Source organism: Cavia porcellus, unplaced genomic scaffold (genome assembly GCF_034190915.1).
Source record: "Cavia porcellus strain 051 isolate PalLab524CR breed Dunkin Hartley unplaced genomic scaffold, mCavPor4.1 scaffold_26, whole genome shotgun sequence".
NCBI classification, from domain to species: domain Eukaryota; kingdom Metazoa; phylum Chordata; class Mammalia; order Rodentia; family Caviidae; genus Cavia; species Cavia porcellus.
In genome coordinates, this window is record NW_026947509.1 from 14,652,224 (window position 1) to 14,665,643 (window position 13,420).

General features: G+C 35.2%; 1 protein-coding gene across 7 annotated transcripts in view; it reads right to left on the bottom strand.

Annotated features, from left to right (window-relative positions):
• Akt3 (AKT serine/threonine kinase 3) overlaps positions 1-13,420 on the bottom strand; it is a 252,692-nt gene that overhangs the window by 98,883 nt on the left and 140,389 nt on the right. For 6 of the 7 annotated variants that reach the window (XR_010043619.1, XR_010043618.1, XM_063237551.1 and 3 more), the window contains 2 exons: positions 11,559-11,670; positions 3,793-3,937 (listed from right to left, as the gene is read on the bottom strand). Coding sequence is in view for 5 of the 7 variants with exons in the window: in XM_063237551.1 (XP_063093621.1) it covers positions 3,793-3,937; positions 11,559-11,670 (257 nt within the window). In the remaining 2 variants the exon portion in view is untranslated. The remainder of the gene's footprint in view (positions 1-3,792; positions 3,938-11,558; positions 11,671-13,420) is intronic. The other variant, XM_063237553.1, reaches the window with a different exon arrangement.

The following is a 13,420-nucleotide window of genomic DNA, read 5'->3' on the forward strand; positions in this document are numbered from 1 at the left end:
CCTGTCTCATCAAAATAAATAAATAAGTAACAAAACAAGTATAAAGACGGACTCTTAGGAAATTTACTTTCTGTCCACATCCTGCAGCACTGCCCATGAGGAAGAGGTGGAACTAGTGTAATTAGATAACTTCAGCACCACTGGACTACATCTTGACTCCCAGGGGAAGAGGGCTGAGGCTAGAGCCTGGATACCTCCTCACTCAGGCCATTCAGCCACTCTACCCCCTCAACTACACCCCTGGGCAACTTACACAACATAGAGTACGCCACCCTTCCTCTTCAGAGGCTGATTCTAGTGTGAGACCCTGTGATTTTAGCAGGTCCTTCTATCACTACTTCTACCTCCTCTCCTTCTCTACATTCTAGCCATTGCTGTGTATTAATACAGAAGGGTCATGCAGGAGATGATAAAATCAAATTGCAAGAATTAGAGCGACACTTTCCAGGAATGTATGAAGTACTGTTTATAGTTTAAATCACTGTAACCAGCTGGTTCCAGAAAGGCCTGCACTGAACAGTTAAAAATTAAGTAGGCTTTCCTTTTCAATTAGCATTTTATCTTCAGATACTCTGCTCCTTTGCATACCTGACAGAGTGGGTATGTAAGATGGCAGCTTGGCATACCAAGAATAGGCACTTTTGACTCCTCTAATCACATTCCTCTGACACATCATCTTTTAATTTAAAGCAGGCTGCCAAGCCCTTGTTTCATGTCTCCACCACTCATCCTTTCTTCTCCAAGAGTTTTACCTGGCAGAGCTGATTCTACGGCAGTATTCCACAGTTATGGTAGGTAATCGCCTGTCTACTCCAAGAGGCAGAGATCGAGACCACTTTCAGCACAGCCACCATAATCAATAATCAGGAGCTATTTTTTAAATCCTATTGCCTATTTTCAAAAAGTGAAGAAAATGTGTCCTGTAAATTTTGAGGATACACATGGTTGTGCTTTAATGTATTACAAGATAAAACATCTGAACTTCTGCAATTCTTTGTTTGATAACTGACTTTCATAAAGAAAACAGCTCTAGAGAAGCCATTTCATTTCACAGATGTCACAGTAACATTTTGCTATGATCAGTTATTACATCCATGACATAATAGTATATAGTACAAACATTACTTTTCTATACTCTTTCATTCAAAGTTGTTTTATTTTGTTTAAAATGATATCAAAAAAGAAAAATGGAAATTACGTATCATTAAGACAGTGAGTCCCAAATAAATTAAAAATATTTCTATCAATTTTTTTTTCATTTTGGAGACTCAGTTTTAGTAAAGAATTCTAAATCTGTTTTGGAAAGATGTAATCTTCATGCGGCAAAGCAGGATAGTAGCTAACACTAACAGCTAATATTCATTATGCATGTACTATATGAGCACCTGACACATTTACACCTTACAGCCATGAGCTCACTACCACTACTACCCCTCTTTTATAGGTGAGGGACTTGAGTGATGACAGGATGAAGACCTCCTTCCCAGCATCACACTCACAGTCAGCCCTCTGACCCTGTGCAAATTGTAGGCCCCCACTTTCTACCACTATTTCATAAAATTAACACTCTATGGACTGTTTGAAGAATATCATTAATTAATACACACATTGCATTATGTTCAACAGTGCTCCATAATATTTTGAGAAACAGTATAATAATCATGAGTATAATTTGTATTATTTCTAATATAAGTTGGTTATGATAGAAATTACAGATTCATATATATGAACCAAGAAAACAAAATAAGCTGTACACTGTGTCTAATTAAAAGATCACCTATGCTTGATTAAAAATTCAACTTTTTTGAGAATCCAGTAACAATTATATTTTGAGACAGGATCTTCTTAAGTCACTGAGTTGACCAAACTGGACTCAAAACTTGCAAACCTCCTGTCTCTGATGCCCAGAGTGCGGGGATTACAGCAATGGGCCACCATGCCCAGCTGGATGACTCGCCTATAAAATAGGGTAACATTAGCACCTACCTCAGATGATTCTTATGTGGACTAAACGAGACAATACATACAAAAGTACTGCTCAGGATGTGCCACAAAACAAACATAACAGGACAGTTAGTGATGGGGAGGAGTTACAAGAATATTCACACTGGTAATTAGAAAAGAGGAAAATCATTACGCCATTATAGTTACTTATAAACACTTTAAATAGAAAAAAAATCTGTTGTATATTTTTCCATTTTCACACATTTTAAAATTCTGTCTCTTTATTCAAATTTTTGACAATTTCCATATTCATTTCCAAAATTGTGTACCTCAGACACCACACTTCAAAGTAGGATATTACAAATTCTCCGTTTTTAACCCTTTTCTTACAGTATGTTATTAATCTGCTATGGAGATTTTTAGAAATTCTAGAGAATTTAACAAGGTACAGCTGGTATAGTTTAGTTTTGAACAGGACAGACTAGAATTCAAGTGCAGATATTAATTTGACTTGGTGTTAAATTTACCACAGTAGTCAAATATCAAGTTCATTATGTACTTATGTATATACACTTGCAAAAGCAGCTTTCTTATCTGTGAGTAGGTGGATAAAGTTAGGTGATTTTTTTCTTTTTGACTTAGGAACAAGGTGAGTTAAAGTGCTCTAAGTAATACTTGGTTCAGCCAAAAAAGAAAATAAGTTTTCAAAGAAAACAGCAAAAGTATGCAGGCATTTGACCAAGATTAAGCATAAATATCTCAATAAAAACAAAAACTTAAAGAATAACTAACTTTGTAAGCTATGACTATATAATTTCATTTCGTTCACACACTTAGCACATGGAAGAGGAAAGTCCGAATCAGAAAGTTTTTAACCACTGTGCTAATCCAAATTTCAGAGTATGGGCATAGCTCAGTGGTGGAATGTTTTCCCAGCACCACAAGTCCTAGATTCAATGTCCAACAATGCCAAACAAAACGAATATATCTCAGAAAGCAAATTTCATGCTAATACTCTAAATATTTATGTTTTCTTACTTGAAGATTCCTTTACCTATCTTATAGTAAACATATTCTTATATGAATAGTATTGACCTCTCCTTTTCTCTCTCTCTCTTTTTGTGAGCCTAGGGCTTTATCAATGAACTACATTCCCAGTCCATTTTTTATTTTGAGACAGGGTCTCACTAAATGGCCCAAGCTGGGCTTGAGCTTGTGATCCCCCTAACTCAGCCTCCTAAGGAACTAGGATTACAACTGTGTAACAGCAGGTCTATCTTGTCCCTTTTCAATACCTCAATCTTGATTAATCATGTAATAATCATTTTTTACTTAATTAAGGGAGCTGTCTTTTTCATTTTGTATAGCAGTGGAAAACATTATTTGTATTTCCCATAAAAATATAATTTGCACTTATTATTCTGTAGCAGTGAAGAAAGGAAAAGCCCATTTTTCTTCATTGGCTCAGAATAGCTACTAAAAGAAAACCTATTATTTCTAAGACTGTTTACTTTCTAGCTGACCAATCAGGACTAACACAGCCATTTCTGCAGAAATGGAATGCCAAATAGAGACAAATCTAATCATTAAGGAAAATATAATTCATGAAGATGTATGACAGTACATCAATCACGAGTCCCTCAAGAGCCTTATCAACATTGAGTACAAAAGTGCTGGTCAATGGTTTAGTTCTAAGGAAGGCATTTCGGAGTCACATGCATAGAAAACACCCACACCACTCATATCACAAGAAAACTGGCTGAGACATCTCTGCAAATGAGAATTTTTAGCATATGTCTTTCAGACAAATAAATGCTGTGCTGAGTACAACGAGCCATCATTTCCTACCTTTCTTTTATGATGGGTCGTAGAAGCATCCATCTCTTCCTCTCCTATGTTATCGATTTGTGAAGTTGGACTGCAATTCATTCTCTCCTCTTCTTGCCTCTGCAGTCTGTCTGCTACTGCCTGAATAGCTTCTGTCCATTCTTCCCTATTAAAATGAGCAAAATGTGCCATTAATGGAAGTTGATAATGATTTTCAAAATTTTACAAAATGTGAGATTAACACAAATATAGTTTATTCCTTAAAGTTCCCTCTAGCATCACCAAAAATAAAACACAAAGCACATCATTATTACTCAAAAACAATAATACTCATTTGGGCTTATTGGCTTATGTACTATTACTTTAAATTCCTTTCTGCATTTCTCTTTTCACCTAGGACCACTTTTATTATGTTTAAAGAATACTTTGGTAGTTAGTATAGGTGTGCTAATGACAAATTCTACAGTCTCTAAGGAAAAAAACTGTAATGCAGTTCAGGAGGCTAAACCTAGAGCCTTTGCATTGAGCTAAGTCCTCAGCCCTTTAAAAAAATTCTTTTATGTTTTGAGAAGGATCTTGGTAAGTTTCACAAGCTGGGCTTCAACTTCCCATGTTCATGCCTCAGGTTCCCAGAATGCTGAGATACTGGCATTGACTCTCCATTCCCAGTTGGAAATATTTTAATTTTGTTCTTGGAAAAAAATTTTTCCTAATATTTACTTCCCTCTCAGCACTTTGGTGGTATCATTCTATTATCCCCAATTAATACTGTATTCCATGCCAATTTTTTCTCCTGTCATATCAACTTTTCAGTCTAACTATCACTCTTTTGAAAATATGTATTCTTTGCCAATAGCATTGGTTTTTAACAGTCTCATGGGACTGGCAATTTTCTCTATATTTTACCTGTTGGGATTTATAAGATTTTTGAATGTGTCATTTTATCTCCTAGTCTGTTTAGAACATTTTCAGTCACTACCATTTCAAACATTTTCTTCGGCATCCTCTCACACCTTCTGAGACTCCAATTATGTATCTGTACAGAACCTTACCATGTCTTCTTTTGTCTTACACTCTATTCTAATTTTTATTTTCTGTCCTTTATCTCTGCTTGTTTCATTTTGATAGTCTGTTCTGCTATCATTAAGTTCACTAACTTCCCCAAATGTGAGGCTAAATGTTCTATTAAAGCCATTAGCACTCAATTCCAAATATTTTATCAGTTTTAAATTTTTGATTTGGCTTTTTTTTGTATTTTCCATCTGTCTGCTGAATTTCCTGACCCAAACATATTTAAACATACCACTCCATAGTTCTTTTAATCATTGCTGGATAGCTCCATTGTTGAAGCCCCATGAATTTGATTCTACTGTCTGTTTCTTTTCCTCTGCGGTTTTGGTCATCTATCTATGCATGAAATTTTAGATAAGCCTTAGAAACTGTTCACAAAAAAAAAAAAAAACCAGATAATTTGAAACTTACTTAGACACAATCTTTTCTTACAGAATATTTACAGTTGCTTTTAGCAAGTTCCTAAGAGACCAAAAAAACCAGATCAATCTAATCCAATTTCAGAAATGAATTTAAGGCTGGACTTTTATTCTCCCAAAATAAAACTATTTCCATTTTCTCTTTTCGAATATGGTATAGTCCTTTCAAGTATGAACCCCTAAGCATAGTGGTTTACCATGCCTTTTCTTTGGCAGGCCATGGGGATTCAAGAATATGGTTCCTGTCTCTAGGAGTTGGTCAAAATCCCAAATCACAGAATCTCTTCTGGAAGTGCCAGCTATAACAAGGGAAATGAACACTAGAGCTTTGAAGTTTTAGTTCCATGAAACTTCAGCTTTGTTGCCAACCTGATGCTTTTTCTTTTTTCTTTCTTTTGTAATATATCTTGATGCCCCTTTTACCAGTAGTTCTTATTTGAACTACAGACTACTGGTGAACTGCCATAATTGCACCAAAACCTTTTCACAATTTTGGGAGGAGAGAGAAATGCCTGCAAAAGCGTACTGCGCCAAAAAGCAACCCATCTTCAGATTTCTAATACTAAAATGCAATCAATGTGCAACACAGAATAAGACACCCTATGAAGCAAATTATTCTTTATATACTACTACTAATAAAAAAATAATTTTCACAAAACTGATCACTTACTTTTTAGTGAACAGCTCAACAGGTGTGCTACTAAAATTCAAACATACCATGGCTTAGGAAAGACTTGCAGTCTGATAGGGGAAACCTTGTTTTTGTGAAATTAGTAGTAATAAAGTGTTAAGGGTAAAGTCATACCAGAATACACTAGTACCATGGTAAGTTTGTGACTGTTGGAAGAAGATGTACAAGGGTTAGTGATTATCAACACAAAGGAAAGATAAGAAGGCAGATAGGGTATTTTTGGCAATAGGGACAAACAAGAAGGAAAACTGTAGCTGATGTGGCAGCACAGGATGGAATCAGTACCCGGGAGATTGAAAGTGATTCAATATACACAGAACAGGAAGAGGAAGGAGAATATCGCTGTGCACACAATGCCCGGTCCCTGGATGTGGTTGTGAATGTAGAGTGAATGTGAATGTGTAGTGTATGGAATGGCTGTGACACATTGTTTACCCATGAAAAAGAAAACCAACCTGAACCAGTAATTTGTGGGTGACCATCAAGACATAATGAAGTACATGTTAAAAACTGTACTTAACAGTGAATAATTTGAAGTACATTCACTTAAATCAGAGAAAAAACAAGTATATTTGTCCTCACAAAAAGTTTTAAACCCTGCCTTAAAATGGAAGTCACTACTGGAAAGGAAGAGGCAAAACTGTTGTTTACTGATGTTAGGTCTGCAAAAAACCAAATGTTTGAGGGCATATTACCCCAAAGTTGACATTATTAGAAGGTGGGGCCTCAGACCAGGATGGTAGAGTCCTCACGAAAGGGATTATGAAAGGGAACCTGGAGAACTCTACACTGTGTACCATGTGAGGACACAGAGAAAAGGCATCCTCTGAGAACAAGAAAGAAGACCCTCATCACATCTGATCTGCCAGCACCTTTACCTTCAAATTCCCAGCCTTTGAAACTGTCAAAAGTAAATTTCTACTGTTTACAAGCCACCTAGTTCATAATATTTTGCTACAGTACCCCGAAGAGACTAAACATATATCTCAATTATGAGAGAAAGAAAGAAAGAAAGAAAGAAAGAAAGAAAGAAAGAAAGAAAGAAAGCTTACATATAAACTTAACAAAGGATGTGAAAAACTTGTACAATGGAAACTAAAGAATAAAAGCAACACAAATAAATGGAGAGATATTACATGTTTACAGATTGAGAGTTTAATATTGAGGTGATAATGCTACCCAAAAGTGATCAACAAAATCAATGCAATTCCTACCAAAACCCAAATGCTATTTTTGCATACCTAGTAAAAGCAATCCTAAAATTCATAAAGAACCATAAAGAAGACTCAATTGCCAAAATAATCTTGAGCAAAACTGAAGTCAATATACTCCTTGACTTAAAGTACATCCTAAAGCAACAATAACGAAAACAGTATGCAATTGCACACACAATGGAACAGAATATGGAGCTAAGAAATAAAAGCATGTATATGAGGTCAAATGATCTTCCACAAGAGTGACACACATATAATGCAGAAAAGATAGTCTCTTCAGCAAATCGCGCGGGAAAACCTAGATATCAACATGCCAAAGATAAACTTTGAGCCTTATTTTACACACACACAAGTTTTAAAAACAAGACTTGCAACTATGAAACTCCTAGAAGAAAAACATAGGTGAACTCATGACATTGGTTTGGGCAACTATCTTTTGACTACTATGACACAAAAAGTATGGTCAACAAAAGCAAATATAGACAAGTCAACCAAAAAATTTCTGTGCAGCAAAGGAAACAAAGCATGGGAAAAAAAAGTAAGTGTAAGGACTAGGAAAAGATTATTTGAAAAAATATGTTATCCAAAATATATAAGGAACTTCTATGACTCAACAGCAAAACCCAATTTAAAAATGTACAAAAAGACTTAAAATATTTAGACATTTCTCAAAGAAGACATACAAATGACTCACAGGTATGTGAAAAATGTTCAGCATTACTATCATCAAGAAATGCCATGTTGCTATACAAAAAGATAAATTGGTGACTTTTATAGGTAAGGGGACACAACTGAAGGCCATACTTGTAAGTGAAATAAACAGGACACCAGACTCTCATGTGCAAACACTACATTGTCACCCTAGTGTGAGCTGAAAGAGTAATATAAATAAAATCTAAAATGTACAAAAGATATTGTAAAATGAGAAGAAACTGTTCAAAAGCAAAGAGAAACTGGGATAGAGGAAAAAGGAAGGGAAAAGAAATATATATATATATATATATATATATATATATATATATATATACACACATAATAGTTAAGATAGCTATTCTACTGATTTCTCTTAATTCACTGAAAAGAAAGGTTTGTGCTAATATTGTTTGGACAATTAAATCTCTGTATCTTGTACTTTGAGTAAGTAATTCAAAGGTAACGATATGCAGTGTGGTAACACCGTTACTCTTGAAGTATCTTGTTTTGGAATTTTTTTTCCCTTTCAAATAATAGTAAATGAAAAAAAAAGAAATGCCATGTCAAGAACCACACTGAGACACACTAAGACAGCCATGATAAAATGAAACAAAATAAAAATAACAGGTGTTAGTAGGGATGTTAAAAAAAAAAAAAGAAATCCTATATATAACATTGGTGGGGAAGTAAAATGTGCAGTTACTGCTGAAAACAGTATGAAGGTTCTTCAAAGAATTAAAAACTAGAACCACCATAGGAGTCAGCTATTTCACTTCTGAATACTTAGCAAAGCAAAACCAAAAATACTGAAATAAGTTACTCAAATAGACATCTAATCTCCCATGTTCAGTGCAGCACTATTCAAAACCATCGAGAGGTGGAAATAACCTAAGTGTGTATCAACTGACAAATGGATAAAGAAAACATGACATTCAGATACAATGCAACGTTCTTTGGCCTTAACAAAAGAGACTCTATCATTTGACACCATGGATGGAACTAGAGATCATTATATTAGTAAAGTGAATCAGGAACAAGTACTATATGATCTTAAGTACAAGGAATTTGAAAAGTTGACAGCAGAATGGTGGTGAGCAGAAGCCACTGACAACAGGAAGGAGACCAAGAAGGAAAAGGTTGATAAACGGGTACTGAGTTACAGTTTCATAAAAAGCAAGACACTGGTGTACTAGTAGGGTGACTATAGAAAACAATAATGTTTTGCACGTTTTAAAAAGCTATAAGAAAGGCTTTTGAAAGTTTTATCTTAAGGAGATGATAAATGTTTGAGGAGTTTTAAATGTTTAACCTTATTTAAATTACAATTTGCACATGCATTGACAAGGGTATTCCATCAGCATATCTAATTTTTATATTTGAGCTTGTTGATTAAATTCACTTAATATGAAAACGTACAGCACTCGGCAGGCTGATGCAGGAGCATCACTGTGGGTCTGAGAACAGCCTGGGCAACAAAATGAGTCCAAGGCCAGCATGAACTAAATAGTGAGACCCTGTCTCAAAAAGACAAAAAAAAAAAAAAAAAAAAAGATAGAACCTAAGAATATTTTGATATAAAAATAATACAGAGAGCTGGGGGTTTAGCTCAGTATAAGCCCTGTCTGGCAAGTACAAGGTCATGAGTTCAAGCCCTAGTACAAAAAAAAAAAAAAAAAGAGTAGTAATAATAATACAGGATGTGGTGCTCAATTAAAAGTTTTATAATGTTTCTCTAATTAAAACCATGTAATATGAGCACTACAATGACAGATGAAAAAAGATAAAAACCTAAAAGCCCAAGTACTTATGCATATATCCTATCATTTGTGAGAAAAGAATGAACTGCTGAATAAGAATGGGACAACAGGCTCACTAGTTAGAAAATCGGTCCAATCTTATGCAATGAAATGATTGTAAGATAAAGCTATACATTTAGTTAAGAACATGTGAGGATTTTAGATTGGGAGAAATACTGAAAATGGACAGTTTTTGTAACTCTCACTAGCCTTTACTATGTCTTCATCAACATTTAGTTATACAAAGTCTTCAAACACCAGCTTCTAGAAGGATATAGTAGAATACACTCCCCAATGGCAAAAATAAATATGCTGTTTTACATTTTTACAAAAGCTGCATCTTCTATTTTCTTCTAGTCATAATACAAATGAAAATTGATTGTTCAAAAGAATAGTGTTGTATTATTATAGAAACAGCAAAGGATTTGAGCATCTTAACGTTTGGCAGAAATTCAGCTTTGTAAACACAAATGGCAAAATGAGTCATGCTTCAATGAGAAGCTATAAATCCACTACAAGAATGGTATTTTCAAAGACTTCATATTGACAGTCAGTCAGTCTACAAACACGGCACTGGGCCCTAGACTACGTGCTGTAAGACAACAAACCCCAGCCATAGCAAGGAAGACAAGATGCTTGCTATCAAGAAGTTTAAAGTCTAGTGAGAAAGTTTTATAGTCATGATATACTAAAATAAAAAGCACAAGAATATAGGTAAATATATAGCTAGGGCATCTACCTAATGCACATTAGTCAGAGAAGGTTTATAGAAAAAATACAAAGGATATATAGAAATTAGCCCAACTATGGTTACGGTTTCTACAAGCAGATTGAAAACACAGTCTATGAAAAGCCCTGTGAGAGATGGCACAGGAGTGGAGTGAGAGTCAGCTGGCAGTGGAAAGGAAGACATAGAACTGAATCACATGAAAGCACAAATGCTTAGCAAAGGTTAATGCTGGAAGTACAGGGAAGAAAATATCAGTCTCACTCTCATTACACCACGTAACAGTTTACTGATCAAGAATAACTGAAATAATACTTTAGGGCTAGATTTGTAAGCTGGGATTAACTCCCAGCACCACACAACAAAGTAAAAGAAAACAAAATAAAAACAAACCAATAAAAATGCTACCATTTATTAGTATTTTTTTTTAGACTCTTTTGGTCTTTTTAAAATCCTAGAAAGAGCTATTACAATAAAACTTCATTTAATCATTTGGAAAATAAGGTTAATAATGTTTAACTTCGTAAGTTGCTAATCAGGACAACTGTGCTAACACACAAGAGCAGGAAAGTAAGTTTGTGGGTGCAGTTGCCAGCTCCACCTGGCTTTCAGGCCACCAGACACAAGAACATGGAGACAGAACTGGGCGATGGGAAAGTGGCTGCAAAAACTGTCTCCAAGAGGATGGAAACACAGCCCACATGAAGCTGGTAAGCTGCTTACCAGTTAGTGGCTGCTGCCCCCCGCCCCCCGTCAGCAATGATGAAGTCCATGCCAATCAATTCCAACGCCTCTCCCCATAAGGCTTACATCAAATCTCAGAATCCTTCTCAACAAAGTATTCCAAGCCATCACTTGCAATGAGAAGGGTGCACTACTTGAAACATTCTGCTGTCATTTTTGCTTCAGAGCTTCAAATATGAATACAAGCAACTCTATACTTTTAAAAATGTAGCTTGATTATCAAATTATCTTTCTAAAATTGCCTTTTAATTGTTAAATGGCTTGTTTGCTCATACCAGAAACAGAACTATTAAGAAATAAGGTATTTTGCAAATATATTTCCTTATGCAAATATATTTCTTTGTAAGTACTAACAGTGAAGTCAGTTACAAATATGGCTTTAGATTGATTGTTGCTTTTTCACAGAATGGAAAAAAAAAACATGTCTCTTACCTTTCCTCTGGAGTATCTACATGAAATGTTCTTTCTATAACAGTGGTCCACTGGAGACATCTGATAATAAATGTGTTTGGCTTTGGTCGTTCTGTTTTCATTAACTGGCATTCTAGAAATAAAATATCTTTTTAAATATATGTATTTTTTAAATCATGAAGTAAATAGTTGAGAACTACAGAATTCTATTCTAAACAAAACACAGCAATGATCTCACAATGTTCCATGGATCTCTGCTCAAGGCCATGTTCAACTGACCTTAGGATTCTCTTCCAATTCACTGTCTTTCTGGCCAGTTCAATCAACTAAATTGAGCCGTTTATGTTCCCCCTTACTCTTTCTTCTATGTGCAGCTTACTTGCAGCCATTCCTGCTAACTTTGATGTCTCGTATTTATTTTACCTCATCCATATGCCGTCTTCAACAGTCAGTCAGACTCATCCTTTAAGGGTCACATCAGATCCTATTGCTTCCATGAAGCTTTTTACAGCAGCTGGTCGCAGACTGACCACTTCCTCCCTTACTTCTCATTACTTACTACTGTATCACTGTTTTTGTTTGTTTATTTTTGATCAGCATGGTCCTGCCGTATTACTTATCATTCTAAGAAGTTATCCTTTATCCCTATCCTTTTATGTAGAAGATTGCCTTTATCTCTTAGTACCCATGACAATTAGAGGCACTCAGTCAAAAGGAATTAAATTTTGCCAAGAAATATGTAAGAATACTTGAAAGAAAAACTAGCACAGTAGCTCAAAATATGGATTCTGATACCAGATTGCCTGGATAGTTTGGGTTTCTTTTCTATCAATAATTGTACAATCTTAAAAAATTAATCTCTTTGGTCTTCAACAGTTAAATGAGAAAGAGCAGTCCCTACATCAGAACTGGTAAAAAGATTAATTATAAATTCACATAATACTTACAAATATACAGCACATAATAAGTATTCAATATGCACATTATTATTATTGGATATACAGCTGAGTTAGACTTTAAACTAATTTACTCCTAGATAGCAAATTCATCTTACCTGCTTCATCCATTATCCAGTATTAACCACTATCAACTACCACTTCTGTCATTAAAATCCAAGTCATTACTTCCATTAATTTTTTTATCAGATTCCTCACTCAAAGAGACCACGCACCTATGCTTCTTTGCTTAACTTTTTTATTCTGACAATTTCACATTGATGGTTTTAACCATCACCTTTCATTTACTCAAAATTCAAGCTTCTTTTCATGTTGGAAAATTTTAAGACATACATGTCAATTTTAAGACAAATTTTAAGACATACATGTCAATTTTAAGACATACATGTCAGGAGTTAGAGAGGCATTTCAGTGACACAGCACATACTTACAATGTGCAGGGGTCTAGATAACTCCAGGCTCTAAGAAAAAGACAAGACACATATCTAAATATTCAGGGTATAGACATGTGTACTTTGCTGAATTACTAGCATCTCATCTTAAATCAAATTCACTATCTTTTCCCTTAAATCCATTCCTGCTTCTGGCTTGCCTAATTTTTCTACCACCGAGACTAAAACATGGAGTGATCTTCCTTTTTCACAATAGTAAGACTTGTCTTTATTTGGTTTCTCAACTGAGACAATTCCATTGCAAATTTTCAGTGGCCAATACCTCAGTCTCCCTAGCTGCCACACCAGAATCTCCTAACCTGAGATGTTAACAATCTGCCTCAATTACTTAAAGCCAGAAACCAGTCATGCCCTCAATGAGCTCCTGACCTCTCCCACCCATGCTCCCTCTGCCAATCGCAGCCGCAGCTTGCCCGTTTGGCCTTCCCATGACAGCTTTCCCATGACACCTTCATCTTTTCAACTGCTCAAGCTG